The 23,998-nt window shown below is 40.6% G+C and overlaps 1 protein-coding gene across 1 annotated transcript; it reads right to left on the minus strand.

Annotated features, from left to right (window-relative positions):
- Window positions 1-2,866: 2,866 nt before the first annotated feature.
- On the minus strand, window positions 2,867-5,005 carry LOC111878447 (receptor-like protein kinase FERONIA). Its single transcript, XM_052766138.1, has one exon. It carries the CDS (start codon window positions 4,159-4,161, stop codon window positions 2,941-2,943), a length of 1,221 nt encoding a protein of 406 aa, XP_052622098.1. The 5' UTR covers window positions 4,162-5,005; the 3' UTR covers window positions 2,867-2,940.
- Between the last annotated feature and the right edge of the window lie 18,993 nt (window positions 5,006-23,998).

Consider the following 23,998-nt stretch of genomic DNA (forward strand, 5'->3'; position numbering starts at 1 on the left):
GTCTATGTCAAGACAAGTAGGAACTTGGCAGATCCGTTTACCAAACCTCTGACGAGAGATTTGGTTACATCTACCACGAGAGTCATGGGTCTAAAACCACAATAGAATCGTTTAGTGATGGAAACCCAACTTGACATTAGTGCTCCTAATTTTCAAGTTTAAAGGGTAACAACGAAATCACTAACGATAGAAGGTACTATCATTCATGATAGATCCATGTGAGGTAGGATAGTGCGTCGTTGCCGAGAATGAGGTTGAGTTACGACTCTTAACGTAGTTTTGGAGACATCTAAGCAACGAAGATGTTGTAAAACTATGCCTATATGATCTAGAGGTGGTGCCGCCTCAAGTGAAGATTAGTGGTTTATCTTTTAAAGGGTCATGAAAAGGATTTATAGCGCATGGCCATAATAGCGCTCAGGGAGAACACAAATATGACTTGTGGTGTGTGGGGGTAAACCGGAGAGGTCATTGAGGTTCATGGTTTAAACCTATAAGGATACCATTGAATCGGTCTCTTCTTGTTTGTTCTCATTAAACTAGGGTTTAATCTTCGTGACACCCGAGTGACATCATCTGTCTGAGTGAAAGGAAACTTACCAACTTGGTGGGGGATTGTTGGAATTTTATATATAAAGGAATTGCAAGTTGGCAATTTCCTTTGTATCCCACATTGGTGGAGAGAAGAAACTTTTGAGGGTTTATAAGCCTATTCCCTTGGTAAGCCTTCAAAGGCTTTAGTGGATCAAAGGATTGGGCCAAGCCCACGCGCGCGCCTAGCCTAGCCTAGCACTAGCCGACGTCGCGAGTGCGCGAAATGACGCGATTTAGGCGCACTTCGCACGACGCATCGGTCGCTGGGAGCTGATGAGCTTTTATTTTTGACGAGTTCGGGTCAAGTCGGTTTGACCGATCCTGGTCAAATGGTTGACTGCCGTTGACTTCGTGGAGGCCAAGTCAGGGTATTCTAGAAGGATCAGGAAACGACTTGCTTGGAGAGCAAGCTGTCGCCCTAGGGTTTCTGGGGCCTGCCTATGGGGGCCCGTTTGATGCCTTCTAGGGTTACAATACCTATAAATACAGCTCCCTAGGAGCCACATTAACACTCACGAAAATCTGAAAGCTCTCCCTCTCTCTGCAGTTTTTTCTTCTAGTTTCCGAGTAGTCGCTTTGTATTTGTCGATTTCCTTGCGTGTCTTTTAGTTTGATTTACAACAAAAGCCAGCCATGGGATACATCTATGAGTCCATGGAAAGGGCTAAAGAGACTATCGTTGCTAGTTTTTTGCATAAGGAAGAACATTATAAAAAAGATTTTGAGTATATTGATGTAAGGTGGGATTGTCGGCCAACTCCATAGACCATTACATGCAGCTGGGTTTTTAAAACCAGAATTAAATTACAATAATCCCGAGAATGCAATGTGTGCTGAGGTTACGAATGGATTGTATACAACCATTCTGGTACCTGATTTGAGCACTCAAGATAAGATTGGGGAACAACTAGACTTGTATCAAAATGCCCAAGGTCTTTTTGGCAATCTATGGCCATAAGACAAAGAGACAAAAGAGCTCCAGGTAATAAAAAAATAAAAAACAGTGGATTGGTCCCTGATTTTTTTTGTTACCTGATTTTTTTCTTTTTCTGTTAACAGATGATTTTTTTTTTTCTGTTAACAATTGATTTTTTTTTTCTGTTAACAGCTGACTGGTGGTCTGCATATGGAGCGTCGGCACTGAAGTTACAGAAATTTGCTATCCGAGTTCTTAGCTCAACTTGTAGTGCTACGGGTTGCGAGAGGAACTAGAGTGTCTTTCAGCAACTTCATTAAAAAAAAAAAAAAGGAACAGATTAGCACAAAGTAGATTAAATGACATGGTGTACATCAAGTTTAATTGTGCTTTGCAAAGAAGATATCAAAGAAAGGACACAATTGATCCTATTCTTTTGAAAGAAATAGATGAAAGTAACGAGTGGTTGATGGGTCATATGGATGAGGAAAATGTTGAGGAGGATGACTTTGTGTTTGATGGAGATGATTTAACTTGGTCTGCTGTTGATAAAGCTTCTCGGGCATCTCAGCCTAATTATTCTACTAGGAGGTCATCTACACCAAGTTCTACTAGGAGGGCATCTGAAACCTCAAATTGTAAAAGGGCTTCTAGGGGATTTAGCTTGATTGATGAAGAGATAGAAGAAGACATGGGGAGGAGGTACTTGGAATTGATGTTGATGACGATGATGCTGATGAATTTTAGGCATTTTGGTTATTTATGATTTCTGTTATGTTCTGTGTTTGTCTTTGAATTATGACATTGGTGTTTTTGCTTCTTAACTTGGTTATTAAGTTGTTTTGTCTAGGAGTTATGGTTATAAAATACTTTAACTTTTTTTTTTGAATATACAAGCGCCTCGCGTACGTGAATCGTTCGATTCGAAGCGCCTCAAAAAATGAGGCTCTCGGATGGCTAATTGCCTCGGAGCGCTTCACGCCTTTTAAAACCTAGGTATTCGCTAATCCCTCACGGAAGGGTGTTACATGGTACACAATCTTTAGATCCAGTTGTGTTGGTCGGTTTTGGTTCTGACATGTATTTATATTTTGTAACTTTGTAGTTGTTTTGGACATAGGATCAAAAGATTTGTAGCATTTCATGAGTTCAGATCATTAGTCATTGTGCTGTAGCTGTCTTCTTCAACCATTGTTGAAGAATTTTAGTATTCTTTCTTGGTCAAAACAGAATAGTATACATATACAGATATGTGCATACATGTGAATATAGATGTGTACATGCATATACATATATAGATATGTGAAAACATATACATGCATAAATAGTCAGAAGTGGGATCCATGAAGCATGTCATCCATGTAATTTGAGATAGTTTTACTTCTTGTATGGGATTCAATATAATGGACAACCATGGGTTTGTCTAACGATTAAGTTTCTAAGAGTTCATGTTTAACTGGAATAGAGAACAGCACCCACACCTTTTCAGCAATTGTCACTCCCCCATGTTTTTGTGACCCCAATGCCAACACAAATTCTAGCCGAGCCACTACCTTAGTCATTGTGGGTCGATTCTTTGAAGAACTAAGCATACATTCATATGCAATTTGTGCAAATTCATTCAGACAACTAGCTGTGGTTTGACCCCTCAAACTGGGATCAATGATTCGATCAATCTTACCTTCTTCGATGCAGTCTCTGGCCCATACCGCCAGGCTGTGTTGCTCCTCATCTAATGTGAAATCCAGAGCAGGCCTACCACACAACACTTCCAATAACACCACACCAAATGCATACACATCAGACTTTCGTGTCAGTCTGTGAGTTGCAAAATACTCAGCATCCATGTACCCAAATGTACCTTTTATGAAATCGGTATAAACATTAGTGGTGCCCACCAGATTGGCTGGGCCAATCCTTGACAACCCAAAGTCGGAAATCTTAGCAGCCAAATTCTCATCCAGCAAGATGTTTGAGCTCTTGATATCACGGTGTATGACTCTTGATTGCACACTTGTACCCGTATGGAGGTAGTCCAAACCACGGGCAGCACCTATACAAATGTTGAGCCTCTCGATCCATGTTAGCAGAGAAGAATTACTTCCATTGGCTCTTATTTTGTGGAGATGATGATCAAGGCTTCCATTCAGCATGTATTCATAAACAAGGATCATCTCTCTTTTATCAGATCCTTCATGGTATCCTAAAAGAGAGACAATGTGACTATGGCGAAACTGGGAAAGCATCTCAATCTCTGCCTTGAACTCGGTTGCCCCTTGACTCGAATGTTCAAGATTCAACCTCTTAATGGCAACATCAATTCCTTCTTCACCAAACTCAATCTTACCTTTATATACCTTCCCGAATCCACCCTTTCCGATTACAAACGCATCATCGAAATCATTAGTTGCCAATTTGATTTCAGCAAGTGAAAAACGTCGACATGGTTTACTTGGTGACCATGATGAGAATGAATCTTTCCTCTTTTCATGTTCTTCTTCAGGTAGGGATCGTTGTTGATCCGATGATGATGATGACAGGGATGATTTCTTCTGCTCACCATCATCTTCCTCCTGTTGTTTCTGTAAATAATAAAAAACAACACCCAATACAGTAAGGAGAAATATAACAGCAGTGGAAAAGTATTCCATGCTTTTTGGAGTTCCAAGATTCCTGTTTGTAGTGCAAGAAAGATCCTTAAGTCTAAAGCTGGAGATGATTGATGCCCTGGATGCTGGAGCTAACTTTGACCATCCAAATAAATTGATATTCTTTGTGTCTTTGATTTCCTAAAATCTCTATATTTGAATCATTTAAGGAATGAAGCATTTGAGACAAAACAGCATACAAAGTAAAATCCATAAAGAGAAAAGAGATGGAATTTTCAACGAACATGCAAAACTTTTCAAGAAGATATTTAGTCAGGGATTGGATATGTGAATGCACAAAGATCGAATGGCTAGTAAAGAGTCAGATTTGCCAACACAAATTTCCATTTTGACCCCTGAACTACAACATAATGGCCCTAAGGTCATCTAACTTTCGACACATATTTTCTCAGTTCTCCGACCTCCGTCCCTTCTGTGTTCGTTGTCTCTCTCAAAACACAGCAAGTCGTTTATGATACTTGACCTAGGGTTTCCATTTACAAGTATTTGTAGACAGATAAATTGGTACAATCAAAGTACACAAACAAATAACTGAATAAGCATACACGGATATGACGGTAGGAATTTGACGAGCCTAAAGGGCTGGTAGAGAGTTGCAGAGTTTTACATGGACGAGGTGCTCCAACGTGCGATTCGATCATAGAGGAAGGACGCAGACGCTGTAAGAACCCATTTCTATCGCTTCAAATTTTGTCTTGGACTCAGACTTGACTTTCAGGCACCCTGCTTAACGGTGATGCATTTTGTCGTCACTTTCGCTCGACACAACCAACAACCTATGAACAGAGTTGTAACCGCGAAAGCTGCTTTATATTTAATTTATTTACTTTTATCCTTTTATTTTACTTCTTTTTGCAAATTTGGTCCGGGGTTTTGTCAATTTCTTTGGTACACACAAACGACTTTCAAAATTATGGATATGGTATTATTGGCTTATTTTCATTGTGGATTTTGTCCACCGGCTTAATTTCCGTTAATGTTAACCCTTCCCACGTGCCTCTTACATGAGGTTAATTTTGTCATTTAATATATGTATCAACTATCAACTCTCTAACACTTAACGTCATAATAGAAATAGATTCTACCTACAATCGCATATATAATCCCTATTTTTCAGTTGTCTGTTCATCTTTAATCTCCTCATTAACCCTAGAATCTCTAATCCAAAGGGCGATCATTGTTCATTGACTCAACATTTTTGTTAAAAATGGTGTTTCAAATGTGAACCATTCAAACTATTGAATCAGCACTTGGAAACCAAAATGATATATGGTATATGTCTCTATTAAGTACATCGGTGTCATTTAAATTCAATTTCAAAACATAAAGTTACTAACTTATTTCTTCTTGTTTTGTGTTTTGTGTTTTGTGTTGAGAAGGAACAAATCCTATACTGTTTTCAATGAAATTTCATAACGGGGATAAAATTTTTGGGATTCTTTTAGTCAAAATAAAAGTTATTGAACATAGAGAAAATAATTGATAAATTAATATATATATATATATATATATATATATATATATATATATATATATCTTTACTATCTTATAAAATAAATCCCACTATTTCTAAAAATAGATTGAATAAAATAATAATATTTTTTTAAGACGTCCAAATCATTAAGCTAATTGTACAACTAATCACTAATAAAATAATATTAAAATTTAAACAAACTCCTATAAATCTTTTTTTTCCAAGGTTTTGACTACATCTTTTTTCATCCAAATAAATACTCAACACCCTATAATTTGGTCATTTCATTAATTTTCTTTATGTTTAATATGACATGTTTCGTAAAACAAACTAATGATTGAATTGAAAATAATCATTCTCCATCGAAAAGAAATTAATTATCGAAACAAACTATTTGTCGTCCGCCGCTTTACGCGGGTAAACGGCTAGTATATATATATATATATATATATATATATATATATATATATATATATATATATATATATATATATAATAGTAAATAAAATAATATAGATGGAATATTGAAAGAAAACAGTCAATTGGGACTTACAAATAGAAAATAAATTAAGAGGGGCTAAAATTGACAAGTGTATCAAACTTGAGGCCTGAAAATATAAACATTTAGGACTCCCCTGCTAAAATGTTGATAACTTGGTGCAAAAACCTAAACTTTTAAAAGTTGAATCAAAAGACTAAATTTATTAATGGTTAAAATAAGGGATAATGACTTAAAAGGGTAATATATTCTTCGATTTGTACATATTTGGTCACTGAGTTTATTTTTTATTCACATTTATCCCTTCAACTTGTTAAAATGTACACATTGAGTCCTTATGACCGATTATTTCAGGTTAACCGGTAAAAATGTCTTAATATGGTAATATATTTCTCATTTTATACACATTTAGTCCTTAATATTTTTGTACACATTTAGTCCTTATTTTTTTTGTTGCAAATTTTTGTTTTTTTACTCATTCAATACTTATGAATGTTTTCTTTAAGTTTTTCTCACAACATCTTACATGGAATAATCATTAACGAGGTGTTTTAGACTTTTGATGCTTATGTCCATCACGATCTCAACTACTTGGTTGCTTAGGTCATGTGTTTTGAACATCATAACTTTTTCATACTATCTCGGATTTTAACGATCTTTATATCTATGTGTTTGTATTTTAGTCTACTACAACTTTCGTTTAGATTACTCCCGTTAAAAAGTAATATATTTTTTAATTACGATCTTTATATCCATACGTTTTTTATGAATGTATTTATGGATGTTTTTTTTATAAAATCGTAAGTAAAAACATATTATATTTTAACGGGAGTAATCTTAACGAAAGTTATAGCAGACGTAAAAAACGAACACGTAGACATAAAGATCGTTAAAATTAGATATCGTATGAAGAAATTACGACGTTCGGAATACAAAACCTAAGCGAAACCACAAGACCTATGCAACCAAGCAGTCGAGGCCGCGATGAACATAAACATCAACAGCCCCAAATACCTCATCAATCAGGGACGGACGTAGGATTTGGTAGTAGGTGTTGCCGGTAAGTAGAAAAAAGAAAAAAAAATCAAAAAATTTACACTGCGTACAGAAAAAGCAGGGGTTGTCGGTGCCACAGCGGGCACCCAAAGAGAACCGTCTCTGTCATCAATGATAGTATCATGTTAGATGTCGTGAGAAAAACTTTAAATAAATCATTCATAAGTACTGAATTGGTACAAAAACAAAAAAAAATTACTTATTTTGAAACAAAAAAAAAAATTAAGGACTAAATGTGTACAAAAATATTAAGGACTAAATGTGTACCAAATGAGAAATATATTACCCTAATAAGTCATTTTTCCCGGCTAACCTGGAGTAACCGGTCATAAGGACTGGATGTGTACAGTTTAACAAGTTGAAGGGGTAAATGTGGACGAAAAAAAACTCAGTGACCAAATGTGTACAAATCGAAAAATATATTACCCTTTTAGTGGGCCTCTTCTCCGTTTGAATGGAAAAAAATCAAACTAGATAGGGAAACGGATAAGAGCATGATGATTTTGAGCTTGATCTAGATATTTGAGGCGAATCTCAAGGAGAATTGAAGAAGGAAATCGACATCTACAATATATGAGCTTTGTGAGGTAGCATCTTCTTCTAAATTCTACCAAAATTTTGAGTTAGGGTTTAATGATTTCCATCAAATACAAAATTATACGTCATTGAACTAGTAGTATTTGGTTGTTGATTCAAACGCAGAATACGATTTCAGCATCAAATCTTACATCTATGTGCTTGAATCAAGGGATTAATACTCCACCATCAAAGTTTTGATTCCAATTCGTTAGATGATTTAGGGTGATTTGAGTTGCACAATGACAATAATAACTTGTACACTAGCTTGAAGCTCCATCCATGGGAGAATCATGGTGGTTATGATAATTAAGTATAATGATCGAGTTAAATGTGTTTCAATAATCAAAAATCAAATCTCAAGTTGAATTATTATTAATCACCATGAATTTCATTAGATTCATTCGTGTTAAACATGATTTAGGGTTTCAATAGCAATCCATGAAATTTTGGAAGTAACTTCTTTGATAATTTGCTAAGTATGGAAACTACTATGGATTAAAGCATTAGATCATGTAGATGGTGGTTAAATTAATGATTTACTAGATTGAAAATGATTTTGAAAGAAAATGGAGTTTGAGTTGTATCAACTATAAAATTATTAATTCCAACAGTTAAATTCAATGAATTGAACAATCCATGGTATAATAAGTAATCTTAGAGCTTTAAAAGTTTGTTGGAAGTTCATTAAGAACTTATTAGTTACTTGGAATAGTTATAGGTGAAGTTGGAAGTCGTTAAGAGTTTATGGAGCAATGTTGGTACATTAAGGTCATGAGATTCCTTATAGCTCTTGTGACTTTAAAATGTCTTAATCGTTAAGTCACTATGGAAATAGGACACAATTGAGTTTAAAATAAGTTTCATAGAGTTATTACATCTATTGAAGTAATTTAGGAAATTTGTTGGATGTTTGAATGTAGTGGGATGGAAGTAGGATGTCGAAAAGTGTAATTTTGGTCGGTTTTGGCTTGTTGGGCATCACACAGACTGTGTGATTTCCAAGGCAAAAATCCACACAGGCCAAGTTAGGATGCTTTATGTCACCAAACATGTTTTTCTCATATTTTTTCATACATACTCAAAATCATGCACGGTTTTTGCTTATGTTCATATTCTAACATAAGGAATGTTTTTAAACCATAAAACTTCACTTTCCTAATTAATGTAACACCGTAAAAATTAAAACAAATTTTCACATTTGGAAACACGTTTTAGATAAAACCATTCATTCATAAAGTGTCATAACATCATGTTTTTAAATCACAAATGTCTCCCGAGATCAAAATACATCCAATCCCATATGTGTGTACAAATCAAGCCGACGCCTTCCCGCGGTCATCACTGGTACCTGAAACACATAACATTGAACACTGTAAGCATAAGCTTAGTGAGTTCCCCAAAATACCACACTAATCACATAATAGCCACTCGAGGTTGTAACTCTGTTGACCCTCTGGTCAATGTGTCTCAGTGGGGCCCTCCAGCCCCAACTCTCAGTGGGCCCTCTGGCCCTAACTCTAGGGACCCGAAAGTCCCAACTCTATAACTCTGAATCATGCATATCACATATCACATAAATCATAACACATAATAACATGCAATCACACTGGCATACAACTCTATAATACTCTGTCTCTTAACTCTATTACCACACTAGGTAAAGTATAGTGAGAAGACTCACCTTGGGTATCTCGGTAAATCTCTAATTCGGTAAACGCTGGCCTAGCCTCCGACTAATCATATGAAAATAATACTCTATTTAATATAACTCTCAAAGGCTAGACTATGCTCTCTTATGACACTCTCAGAAGGGTAAAAGACCAGTTTACCCCTCCCATAGCTCAAAGCCCCGCATTAGACCATACCCTAAAAGTCAACTCTCCAGGTTACGCTGCGCGTACCAGATGTGTACGTTGGGCGTACATGGCTGCACCACAGAATCGGGGGGCGTCACCCAGTACGCGGCGTGTACTAGGGATTACGCCCGACGTACTCCCCTGCTTCAGCCCTTTTGCTCTTGAGGTCTTAAACAGTTAAGACCTACGTCCATATTTTAGATATGACCCCTTCTAAGCCCCTTAAACCATAAAGTTGATGACTTTAAGCCTTTGCATGGCTGAACAAGTCACTAACTCCCAAAATGATCCAACCTTCAACTCTACAAGGCTTAAAACATATGCATGACTCCAAAGTAACATCTAAGATGGGAACTTTATGGCTCTACATCACTAATAACACTGAAAAGGGACAGGTCTCGGACCATGGAGCACTTTACACTCATAAAGTCTCCACCTTTGGGGTTTTGAGCCCTAAAAAGGACACATACAACAACAACCAAAAAAAGAGGAAAGTTTTGGACTTTATACCTCCAAGAGTAGCTCTTTCCTCTGTAGATCTCAGATCCAAAATGGCACCTCAAGCTTTAGCCTCCAAGATCTCCTTTCCTCCTTCTTCACCAAGCCACTAAAGCACCAACAAGCTCAAATCAACACTCTCTCACTCTAAGAACGATGGGGCTCTCTTTTAGGGTTTCACTCACTGATAGGGAGGCTAAGGAATGAGCCATAACACCCTTTAAATAGTGCACAAGGAGAATTACGGTTTTTGTACCTGGGCCGGGTACGCCCGACGTAACTCTAGGTACGCCCAGCGTACCTTGGCGATTTCGCGTCCAGTTTAAGCGCGTGAGTACGCGCAGCGTACCCCTCTGGTACGCCTAGTGTACTCACTTGCTACACATCCTCCACTCAAGGACTAAACATGAAAATTCAAATAAGAACAAGGATGAAAGAAATGCACCTGAATCTCGAGGTGTTACAATTCTCCCCCACTAGAACTAGACTTCGCCCTCGAATTCTCATTCCTCGAACAACTCTGGATGTTGCCCTCGCATCTCCGACTCTGACTCCCAAGTCATCTCGGACCCCTTCCGATGTTGCCACTGAACCAAAACCAAAGGTACCTCCTTGTTCCTCAAAACCTTGATCATCCGATCTCTGATTGCCACCGGTCTCTCAGCATAATTCAGGCTCGCATCCACCTGAATATCCTCCAATGGTACCACTGCCGACTCATCGGCTATACACTTCCGCAATTGCGACACGTGGAAAGTGTCATGGATCTGACCTAACTCTACAGGTAGCTCCAACCGGTAGGCTACCCTGCCTACCCTTGCAACCACCCGAAAAGGACCGATATAACGAGGCCCCAACTTGTCCCTCTTCCTGAATCGGATCACTCCTTTCCAAGGAGAGACCTTCAGGAGAACAAAGTCGCCGACCTGGAACTCGAGCTCGGACCGGCGCCTGTCCGCATAACTCTTCTGACGACTCTGAGCTGTCAATAACCTCTGCCTGACCTGCTGTATCTACTTAGTCGTCTGCAACACAATCTCCGTACTGCCCATAACACGCTGCCCGACCTCTCCCCAGCAAATGGGGGTCCGACACCTCCTCCCACACAACAGCTCAAAGGGTGGCATACCAATGCTCGAATGATGGTTGTTGTTGTAGGAAAACTCTGCCAAGGGAAAATACGTGTCCCAACTCCCCTCGAAATCCAACACACATGTCTGGAGCATGTCCTCGAGCGTCTGAATCGTCCACTCACTCTGTCCATCAGTCTGGGGGTGATATGCGGTACTAAAATGCAGCCTAGTACCCAGCTCCTCATGAAACCTCTTCCAGAATCTGGAAGTGAAACGTACATCTCGGTCTGAGACAATCGAGATCGGCACTCCATGCCGAGATACGACTTCCCTCACGTACATCTCTGCTAACTTCTCTGCGGAAGAGCTCTCACTGATAGCAAGGAAGTGGGCGCTCTTTGTCAACCTGTCCACAATCATCCAAATTGCATCGACTCCCCTAGCAGTCCTTGGCAATTTGGTGATAAAATCCATGGTAATCTGTTCCCACTTCCATTCGGGAACCTCCAACGGCTGCAACTTACCATGCGGTCTCTGGTGCTCGGCCTTAACCCTACGGCAGGTTAAGCACCTCTCAACAAACCACGCGAAATCCCTCTTCATACAGGGCCACCAATACTCTCTCCTCAGATCTAAATACATCTTAGTGGCCCCAGGATGGATCGAGAATTTCGACCGATGAGCCTCTTCCATCAAAATGGTATGCGTCCCTCCCACAAACGGTACCCAGATACGCCCCTGAAATGTCATAAGCCCACGACCATCGGTAACGAACTCCGATACCAACCCAACAACTTGCTCTTTCTTCTGCATCTCAGGCTGCACAGCCTCAGCCTGTGCCCCACGAATGATGTCCAACTGGAGCTATCATGGTCAATCTCAAACATACATCTCGCAACAGGGTGCTCTCCGCCCTGCGGCTCAGTGCATTGGCTACAACATTAGCCTTGCCCGGGTGGTACAGGATCTCACAATCATAATCCTTGACCACGTCCAACCACCTCCTCTGACGCATGTTTAGGTTGGGCTGATCCATCAAATACTTCAGGCTCTTGTGGTCCGTGTATATCATACACCGAACCCCGTACAGATAGTGATGCCAAATATTGAGGGCGAACACCACCGCCCCCAACTCAAGATCGTGGGTGGGATACCTCGACTCATGAGGCTTCAGCTGCCTCGATGCGTATGCTATTACATGCCCTCTCTGCATCAGCACCGCTCCCAATCCCAAGATCAACGCATCACAATACACCACAAAGTCCTCCATCCCCTCCGGGAGGGCTAACAATGGGGCTTCACACAACCTCTAGCGAAGCGTCTCAAAGGAGGTCTGCTGCTCTGGTCCCCACGAAAAAGCGACACCCTTCCGGGTTAACCTGGTGAGTGGCACGACGATCTTGGAGAAATCCCTGATAAATCTCCGATAAAAGCCTGCCAGCCCCAAGAAACTCCTGATCTCGGACGGTGTCCTCGGTACCTCCTAACTCATCACTGCCTCCACTTTGGCCGGGTCGACCAAAATCCCCTTCTGGTTAACGAGGTGCCCTAGGAACTGGACCTCTCGCAACCAGAAATCACACTTGGAGAATTTGGCGTAGAGCCTCTCCGATCTCAGAAATCCGAGGATCTCCCTCAGATGCTCCTCATGCTGCTCTCTGGATCTCGAATACACCAAAATATCGTCGATGAACATGATTACCAACTGATCCAACATTGGCCTGCACACTCTGTTCATGAGATCCATGAACACTGCCGGGGCATTGGTGAGTCCGAAAGGCATCACCACAAACTCATAATGCCCATAACGAGTCCTGAACGCTGTCTTCTGGATATCCTCATCTTGCACCCTTACCTGATGATATCCCGATCTCAAATCGATCTTGGAGAACCAAGATGCTCCCTGCAACTGATCGAACAAATCATCGATCCTTGGCAACGGATAACGGTTCTTGACCGTCAGCTTGTTCAACTCCCGGTAATCAATGCACATCCGGTGTGAACCATCCTTCTTCTTGACAAAAAGGATAGGCGCTCCCCACGGCGAGCTGCTCGGCCGAATAAACCCCTTTCCCAACAGCTCCTGAAGCTACGAGGATAACTCTTGCATCTCTGGAGGTGCAAGGCGATAGGGCACCTTGGCAATAGGCGCGGCCCCCGAAACCAAATCGATACTGAACTCCACTTGCCTCACGGGAGGCACACCCGACAACTCCTCTGGAAATACATCCGGGAACTCGCGCACTATCGGAACCTCCTCAACTGACCTCGGTCTCTCTGAATCAACCCGCGTATCCATCACATATGCCACAAAGCCCTTACAGCCCTGCTGTAGACACTGCCTCACTCTAGCGGCCGAACAAAACGTTGACCCAGAACGTGTACCCTCGCCGTACACCGTAAGAACTCCCCCACTAGGGTCTCGTATGGTCACCAGCTGTCGCTCGCAGTCGATAACCGCACCAAATATGCTTAACCAGTCCATGCCCACAATGACACAGACATCACCCATCGCAATAGGAACCAAATCAATCGGGAACTCAACACCAAAAAGTCTCGAATACGCACCTACGGATCACCTCCGTGGCATATATCACCCTCTCGTCAGCTATGGAAACTCTCAGAGGCCAACTCAACGCCTCCCGACTAACACTGATATGCTGACTGAAAGCCAAAGATACAAAAGACCGACTCGCACCCGAGTCAAATAACACCAAGGCAGGTACAGAATTCACAAGAAAAGTACCTACGCATAACATAATATAAGCACAATATCACAACATCAAAATAAATACACGAAAGAATACATACCAGCCACGACATCGGGCGCTGCGTGGACCTCTTCCGCGGTCAACTGAAAGGCTCTCCCTCTTGCCCTCGGCGCCTCAGCCTTCACTGGCCGACTCTCGGTAGCTCTGATGGCGGCAGGGGCAGATCCCTGAGGTGCTCCCTGTGCTAATCCCCGCAACTACGAACACTCTGCCTTCCGGTGTCCGGTCTGGTTGTAGTGAAAACATACTGCAAACCCCTTGGGGCAGTCCTTGGCCATATGCCCCTCCTTGCCACATTTATAGCAAGACCCTGCTCTGCACACTCCATCGTGGCTCTTGCCGAACTTGCCACAAGTGCAGCCCTCTGGCCCCTGATCACGAATCGGCGGGCTTGGCCCGCTTGGCTACCAGCTGAGACTGCACCGGTCGCCGATCCCTCCCTTGAGACTCGGCCTCCTCCCTAGCCTGAGTCTCCAGCTCTATCTCCCTCTTCCGGGCATTTGCCTGAAGCTCGGCAAACGTCCGATACGTCGAGTTCGCCACGAACTCACGTATGTCCCTCCTCAGAATGCTCAAATATCGACTCATATGTGCCTGCTCGGAGGACACGTGCTCTGGGCAGAACATCGCCCGCTCATGAAACATCCTCATAATCACCGTAACAGACTCAGTACCCTGCTTGAGGGTCAGAAACTCCTGGGCCAAATGCTCCCTCTCCACCTGGGGAACGTACTCATCTCGGAACATAGCAGTGAACCTCTCCCAGGTCACTGCTGCAAGCTCAACATGCGTATAATGCATCGTCACAAATTTCCACCAGTCCTTCGCTCCCAAGCGAAGCTGGTTCAGCGCGAACCGGACTCTCAAATGCTCAGGAGATGAGCAAGTAAAGAAACACCCCTCTATGTCTGAAATCCATCTCATCGCCGCAATCGGGTCCTGGGTCCCGTCAAACTCCGGTGGTTTTGTGTTGCTGAACTCTCGGAACAGCAACGCATCACCACCCTGCGGCCTCGTCGCAGCTATAGCCGCAATGGCTGCAGGAACAGCAGCCTCAGAAAGAGCAGCGTACTTCTCATCAAATGTCTCTATCAACGTGGTCTTGATAGACCCGAACATCTCTGGTATCTCTGCCCTGATGGCCGCAACCACCTCCTCCTGGATGATCCTACGGATCTCCTAATCCCTCGTATCACTGGTCCCTGGCGTGTGGCGAGTCCCAACCATGATCTCTCTCTGAAATACAATACAAGAATAATATCAGGGACTCGCTCGAGTATACTCACATTCGAGTACTCCATCCTACTTGTTCCTTGGTACTCCAAGGATTCTTACTTGGACTGTGCACTGACCCGGTGTCTTCAGTAGTACGGGCCCAATACTACCGTCCACACTGCGACGTTCATGAGTGCTTATGAACTAGTTTTGAGCATTGGAACAAACCCGCGCTTGCTGGAATCACCTTATGGAATATGATATAAAAGGGTGATCGCAAGACGATAATATCATATAGTCTTAAAACCTAGATATATGGTTTATTATTTGCTAATTGATTGTACATTGATAATGCGAAAACGCATTGGTAACTCAATGTTATAAAACGCATTGTTGTGTATAGATGATTATTGAATAAGTAAATGCATATAAGTCGAAGTTTATCTGTAAATTTTATCCTAAGAGGGTAGAAGAGATATCTCGGCCGCTCGATGATTTGATTTGACTTATGTGCCGGGCCCGGTCAGAACTGAATTGATGTGTTCGATTAAGTTCTATGTCGAATAAATCAGAGATCGAGAAACCTAAATGCTTGACTAACCATTCCATAGGATTGTCAGCATGATATCTAACAGAGGACTGTACGATCCCTTATCTAAAGGACAAGATTGATTAGATCAGAGTTTGACAGCGTCTTTGAGAGCTACGATTGCAAACCGAATTGTACTAGTGCATATAGTTACTATACTTATCCAAGTGGGAGACTGTTGGAATAGTGTCTAAGGCTGCAACTATATTAGGCAAGTATTTGACCCGGTTGTGCATGGTCCTTTTGGGTTGCCTTCACCATAACAACTTGATAGGATGATTTATTAAGAGAGAATAAATATTATTAATATATTATGGGAATAATATAAAGAATAATATATTGTTATTTGATTAATATAAGTCATAGAATTAATTGGAATTAATATGGTGACTTAAAGAGATTAATTAAATAAGAGGGTATAAACTGTCAATTGTTTGATAGTTAAACTTTAGACTGTAAATCCATATAGATATGTATTGGACGGATTCTAGAAGCTAAGGATTGCTTCAAATCATCCAAGGGGTTATCTAAGGAATGGATTTGGATAGCCTTAAGAGAAGATTATCCAATTAGGGTTTAGGTTGTAACCCTTAAGGAGTCTACAAGTATAAATAGACCCTATGGCAAAGGGAAATCGACACTTCATCAAAAGTATAGAAACCCTGGCCGATTTCCTCCCCTCTCCTCTCTCTCAAATCATCCTCCTTGCTATTTGGTGTTTGTAAGCCATTAGAGGAGTGACAATTGTGACTCTAGAAGCTCCAAGACAACAAGATCAAACAAGAGATTCAAAGGTATGATTCTAGATCTGTTTTAACATTGTTCTTACACCTAAATAGTCATTAGAAGTCTTGGATTCAAAGCATGTTTAATTAGAAAGCCTAGATCCAAGCATTAGGGTTTTGCATGCGCACATAGGAAAGTTCTTATGGCTAAAACCCATCAGTGGTATCAGAGCCTATCTTGGTTTTCATTAAATTGTTGCTTAATTGTCTGAAACTAAACTGCAAAATTCGATTTTTGTGTTTCTGAGTCATGGACTCGGCGAGTTCCATAGTGGACTCAGTGAGTTGGCTGGACTCGGCAAGTCACTTGGTGCACCCGGCGAGTCCAAGCGTCAGGAATGGCTAGATTCGGAATTTCTTCATGATTATCTTATGGAAACTTACCTTAATCATATTAGATCAACCCTAATCCATTTTTTTGATATATATGACTATTATCTTGATCTAATTAAAGATATTTATCAACTAATAAAATATTTAATTTCCTTATATGATAATTAATTAATTATTTTGATTATTTGGTAATTATCTTGAAAGAAATCTTGAATAAATGAAATATAGATAATTAGGAAATTAATTGTTAATTAAAATTATTTGTTATTTGATCCTTCATGTTTTAAATGTTTAAAACTTGTCCTCAAGTTTTGAAATTTATATTTTGTGATTAAAAGTTTTAATTTAGACAATTTAAATTTCAAACCCTAGATTTTAAAAGGTTTAAAATACAACCCTATACTAATATAATATTACAAGATTAATATATATATATATATATATATATATATATATATATATATATATATATGTGTGTGTGTGTGTGTGTATATGTATATGTATAACTAAAATGCTAGTCTTACCGTTAGTAGGACTCATTCACGAAGTCGATCTATAAGGTGGGTATAAGGTTGCGGCCTATAAAATGGCGCTTAATGGGTGTACACTCACACCCACCGTTTGCTTGATCGGTGGAGGGTCGTTAGCCGAACGGGTAGGATAGGGCAACCTCATCCTCTCATTAAAAGTATAATAACTAGTACAAAGTAACTACACATTTTTTAAAACTTCCCAATCTCAGTTACTTTAGGAAAAGTGAATTGATGCAATCCCATGAAATTACACTTTGCACCCTTGCTAAGAAGTTAGTGGAGCGTATGTGGTTTACCGGCACACTAATTGGTTCTAAGCAAAGGTGGCAAAGGCTGATTCATTGTTTATCATAGTTCGATGGAGCGTGTGTGGTTTACCGGCACATCGAATAGGTGATCGTTACAATGAAGGCACCATGTGAATTTGCATGGTAATTCACACCTGCTTTGTGATCCTCGGTATCCCAGTCACAAACTAGAGGGGCATATCGAGATTTAAACATGCCATTGAATAATTTTCAATGAATCTCATCCGAACCTAGGAATTCTCAATACATTTAGGACTAATAGTTAGGTTTTATGGTGGAGAATTAGTGAATCGTCATTCACTTACCTTCAATTTATTTGCATGTTAGATTACGACATCCCTTTTCTAATATGTAAATGTTGTTGTTGGATCCTAGCCCTAATTTTTCTTATTGGGTGATAATTAGGGATTCATATTCTAATCTATCTTTGTCCTTTCTATTTGTAGATGTCGAACGCCAACAACGCTGCTGCTAGTTCTTTCACGTTGATGAGCCTTTGCCAAAAGGTCACCTTCGATGGAACGAACTTTAGCGAATGGATAAGATACATTCGCACCATTGCTCGCTATGAGGATAAGGAGTATGTCCTCGATGAGAAGCTCAAGAAAATCAACCCTGAAATTGCTACTCCGGCTGAAATTACCGCTTTCGAAACTCATGAGCGAGATGCAACGAAGGTACATTGCATCATGATAGCCACCATGAACTCCGAATTCCAAAAGTCCTACAAGGACATGTACCCGTACGAGATGCATCAAGACTTATTGGAGAGATACCACCAAAACGCGAGACAAGAGCGTTATGAGATTTTCACTAACATGATTTCCGCTAAGATGGGTCATGGAGAGTCTCTTAACGTGCACCTGCAAAAGATGCAAAGGTATGTCGACCGCCTTCGCAAGTTAAATGTTGACTTTGGGGAAGACTTGGCGATCGACATGGTTCTTCACTCTTTACCTCCGATGTACAACCAATTTAGGATGACCTACCACATGAACAAAGAGGAGGTCACCCTAAGCAAACTCCAAAGTCTCTTGAGGGTCGCTGAGAGCAACTTCAAAGACAAGTCTGTTGCACCAACTCCCAATCCACCCGCTGCTCCTGTCTTGGCTATTGGTCAAGGAAAGGGAAAGAAGAGGAAGGCTTCGTCTAAGAACTATCGCAAGGTTAAAGCCCGAGATGGTGCCTCTTCTAGTGGGACCAAAATTGATCCCACTAAGCCCTGCCCTAACCCTAAGGAGGCAGAGTGCCACCACTGCCACAATATAGGACATTGGAAGAGAAGCTGCCCAGAGTACCTGCAAGCCATCAAGGAAGGAAAGATCAAGCCATCTTTCGCAGGTATATATACAATTAAATCTAACGATTCTAATCATGCTATTTCTTGGGTTCTTGATACCGGTTGTGGTTACCATATTTGTTCTAATGTGCAGGGACTAAGAAGAAGTAGGGATGTGGAGCAAGAAAGCATTAATCTAATCATGGGGAACAGAAGATCGTCGCCTGTGACCAAGATTGGAGTATATTCTTTAGTGCTTAGGAATAATTTATGTTTAGATTTGAACAATTGTTGCTATTCGCCAGAAATGGCTAGAAACATCATTTCATTTCATGGTTTATATAGACAAGGTTTTAGATTTTCTTTTAGTAATGAGAATGGTTCGATTTTGGCGTATCTAAATGGTGTCTTTTACTTTGAAGCTATACCATGTAATGGAATTTATGAAACTGTTATGATTGTTGATAACTTAGGAAATGATGTTTTGAATATAGATTCTTCCACTAGTATGGATAAAGCATCCTTGTGGCATTGTCGTCTTGGACATGTCAACAAGAAACGCATAGCCCAACTCCAAAAGGATGGAGTGTTGGAGTCATTCGACCTTAGGGAAGATGACACATGCGAGTCTTGTTTACTTGGAAAGATGACTAAGTCACCCTTCACAAGTACGTGTGAAAGGGGTGAGGGTCTATTGGACTTAATACATACCGATGTATGTGGACCGTTTAGATCAACCACGAAGGATGGGAACCGCTTCTACGTGACTTTTACCGATGATTATAGTAGATATGGGTATATCTATCTAATCAAGCAAAAGTCAGAAACTTTTGAAAAGTTCAAAGAGTTCAAGGATGAAGTGGAGAATCAATTGGGCAGGAAAATCAAGATGCTTCGATCCGATCGAGGAGGAGAGTACCTAAGTCTTGAATTCCACGATTATCTCAAGGAGTGTGGAATAGTTTCGCAATTGATGCCTCCTAGGACACCGCAGTTGAATGGTGTGGCAGAAAGGCGTAATCGAACCTTATTGGATATGGTTCGCTCTATGATGAGTTGTGTTGCACTACCTATCTATTTTTGGGGGTATGCCTTAGAGACTGCCGCCCATATCCTTAACCGAGTCCCTACTAAGAAGGTTGCCAAAACACCTCACGAGATGTGGACAGGGAAAGCTCCCTCCTTGGCACACATCAAGGTTTGGGGTTGCGAGGTTTTCGTAAGACGAGATACTCACGACAAGCTCGAACCTCGTAGTGAGCGATGTATTTTCATCGGCTACCCGCAGACATCCTTTGGATATCTCTTCTATAAACCGAAGGACAATGTTGTCATTTTTGCGAGGAGAGGAGTTTTCCGAGAGCGAGAACTCATAGGCCAAGGAGACAGTGGGAGGCAAATCGAGCTTGAAGAGATTCTAGAGTCGATAGATGAAGGAACCTCTACCACTGGCACTCAACCCGAGGAGGAAACTCCGGTTGAACCGATTGACGAATTCTTACCTCTTAGACGTTCCGATAGAGTTAGAGTTCTACCCCAGTTTTATGGTTTTCATATTACTACCGAAGGGGACACGTATGTTAGTGATGGTACACTAATAAATCTTGATGAACCTAATAGTTATAAGGAAGCCATGGCAGCCCCGGAGTCTGTGAAATGGAAAGAGGCAATGGATAGCGAGTTCCAATCCATGTATGATAACCAAGTTTGGAATTTGGTTGATTATGTGCCCGGACGTAAGACCATTGGGTGCAAATGGATCTTCAAGAAGAAGACCGACATAGATGGGAACGTACACACATATAAAGCGTGATTGGTTGCGAAGGGCTTTACTCAAACTCCCGGAGTTGACTATAATGAGACCTTCTCACCAGTTGTGAAGATAAAATCTATTAGAGTGATACTAGCAATTGCCGCATTTCATGATTATGAGATTTGGCAAATGGATGTCAAGACCGCTTTCCTTAACGGAAAGTTAGCTGAGGATGTTTACATGGCTCAGCCAGAGGGGTTTGTGGATCCGAAGCATCCGAATAGAGTGTGTAAGCTTGAGAAGTCCATTTATGGACTTAAGCAAGCGTCTCGCATATGGAATCTTTGCTTCGATGAGAAAGTCAAAGAGTTTGGATTTGTACGAAGCGAAGATGAATCTTGTGTATATGTCAAAGCCAGTGGGAGTATAGTAAGCTTCCTCGTTCTATATGTCGATGACATATTACTCATAGGAAACGACATCCCGACTCTGCAGGAGGTTAAGTCCTGGCTCAGGAAGTGCTTCGCTATGAAGGACCTTGGAGAGGCTTCTTACATTTTGGGAATAAGGATAGTAAGAGAAAGAAGTAAGAGACTAATTGGACTTAGTCAGAACACTTACTTGGAGAAGGTACTAAAACGTTTTAGTATGGAAAACTCGAAGAAGGGAGAATTACCGATATAAAGTAATGCCAAATTGAGTAAGACTCAAAGTCCGAGTACCGAAGCTGAAATAGCAGAAATGAGCCGAGTACCATACGCTTCCGTAGTTGGCTCAATCATGTACGCTATGACTTGTACTCGCCCTGATGTAGCCTTCGCTTTGAGAATGGTTAGTAGATATCAAGGGAACCCTGGCAGAGCACATTGGATTGCGGTGAAGAATATCCTTAAGTACCTTCGGAGGACGAAGGAATGGTTCTTAGTCCTCGGAGGGAGTGATGACTTGAAGGTGCGAGGGTATAGTGACGCCAGTTTTCAGACCGACAGGGACAACTACCGTTCGCATTCGGGCTGGGTATTTACCCTAAATGGAGGAGCAGTGACATGGAAAAGTTCCAAGCAGGAAACCGTAGCTGATTCAACGTGCGAATCAGAGTACATTGCAGCGAGTGAAGCGTCGAAGGAGGCAATATGGCTAAAGAACTTCATCGGTGATCTTGGAGTTGTACCTGCCATAAAGGAGCCCATGGAGATTTTCTGTGATAACTAAGGAGCGGTTGCCTTGACCAAGGAACCGAGGGATCATGGTAGATCAAGACATATCGACAGAAAATATCACTTCATTAGACATCGTGTAGAAGAAGGACAACTCGTAGTGAAGAGGATATCATCGGAAGATAACCCAGCAGATCCGCTTACGAAGGGACTGAGTAGGGTTAAGCACTTGCAGCATGCTAGGAGTATTGGGCTGAAGGATGATATTAGCATAGATTAGATAGTATTAGAAACGTGTAATAGATAAATGTAATTAACATTTGATGATTAAATAAAGGAGTTTTATTTATGAGTAATGTTACTATCTTATGTTAATTGTTTAGCTATTGTTTCACTTTACATGTTTTGACTTCCAGAATAATTGAGTTTATTAGGAATAATCGAATTGTTCAAATAGTCCACAATCGTTCATATGTTGGAAGTAGATATGAATGAAGATTGTCATGAATTGGTCTGTAGATTGTCTAAATGGTGTTAGACATAGCAAAGGGTTGCTGCGACGTTCATGAGTGCTTATGAACTAGTTTTGAGCATTGGAACAAACCCACGCTTGCTGGAATCACCTTATGGAATATGATATAAAAGGGTGATCGCAAGACGATAATATCATATAGTCTTAAAACCTAGATATATGGTTTATTATTTGCTAATTGATTGTACATTGATAATGCGAAAACGCATTGGTAACTCAATGTTATAAAACGCATTGTTGTGTATAGTTGATTATTGAATAAGTAAATGCATATAAGTCGAAGTTTATCTGTAAATTTTATCCTAAGAGGGTAGAAGAGATATCTCGGCCGCTCGATGATTTGATTTGACTTATGTGCCGGGCCCGGTCAGAACTGAATTGATGTGTTCGATTAAGTTCTATGTCGAATAAATCAGAGATCGAGAAACCTAAATGCTTGACTAACCATTCCATAGGATTGTCAGCATGATATCTAACAGAGGACTGTACGATCCCTTATCTAAAGGACAAGATTAATTAGATCAGAGTTTGACAGCGTCTTTGAGAGCTACGATTGCAAACCGAATTGTACTAGTGCATATAGTTACTAGACTTATCCAAGTGGGAGACTGTTGGAATAGTGTCTAAGGCTGCAACTATATTAGGCAAGTATTTGACCCGGTTGTGCATGGTCCTTTTAGGTTGCCTTCACCATAGCAACTTGATAGGATGATTTATTAAGAGAGAATAAATATTATTAATATATTATGGGAATAATTTAATGAATAATATATTGTTATTTGATTAATATAAGTCATAGAATTAATTGGAATTAATTTGGTGACTTAAAGAGATTAATTAAATAAGAGGGTATAAACTGTCAATTGTTTGATAGTTAAACTTTAGACTGTAAATCCATATAGATATGTATTGGACGGATTCTAGAAGCTAAGGATTGCTTCAAATCATCCAAGGGGTTATCTAAGGAATGGATTTGGATAGCCTTAAGAGAAGATTATCCAATTAGGGTTTAGGTTGTAACCCTTAAGGAGTCTACAAGTATAAATAGACCCTATGGCAAAGGGAAATCGACACTTCATCAAAAGTATAGAAACCCTGGCCGATTTCCTCCCCTCTCCTCTCTCTCAAATCATCCTCCTTGCTATTTGGTGTTTGTAAGCCATTAGAGGAGTGACAATTGTGACTCTAGAAGCTCCAAGACAACAAGATCAAACAAGAGATTCAAAGGTATGATTCTAGATCTGTTTTAACATTGTTCTTACACCTAAATAGTCATTAGAAGTCTTGGATTCAAAGCATGTTTAATTAGAAAGCCTAGATCCAAGCATTAGGGTTTTGCATGCGCACATAGGAAAGTTCTTATGGCTAAAACCCATCAGTGGTATCAGAGCCTAGCTTGGTTTTCATTAAATTGTTGCTTAATTGTCTGAAACTAAACTGCAAAATTCGATTTTTGTGTTTCTGAGTCATGGACTCGGCGAGTTCCATAGTGGACTCGGCGAGTCACTTGGTGCACTCGGCGAGTCCAA

Source organism: Lactuca sativa, chromosome 8, assembly GCF_002870075.4.
Source record: "Lactuca sativa cultivar Salinas chromosome 8, Lsat_Salinas_v11, whole genome shotgun sequence".
Taxonomy (NCBI): Eukaryota; Viridiplantae; Streptophyta; class Magnoliopsida; order Asterales; family Asteraceae; genus Lactuca; species Lactuca sativa.

What these genes read in the sequence shown, in the direction of transcription:
- LOC111878447 (XM_052766138.1), bottom strand. Translation starts at nt 4,161, where the DNA reads ATGGAATACTTTTCCACTGCTGTTATATTTCTCCTTACTGTATTGGGT.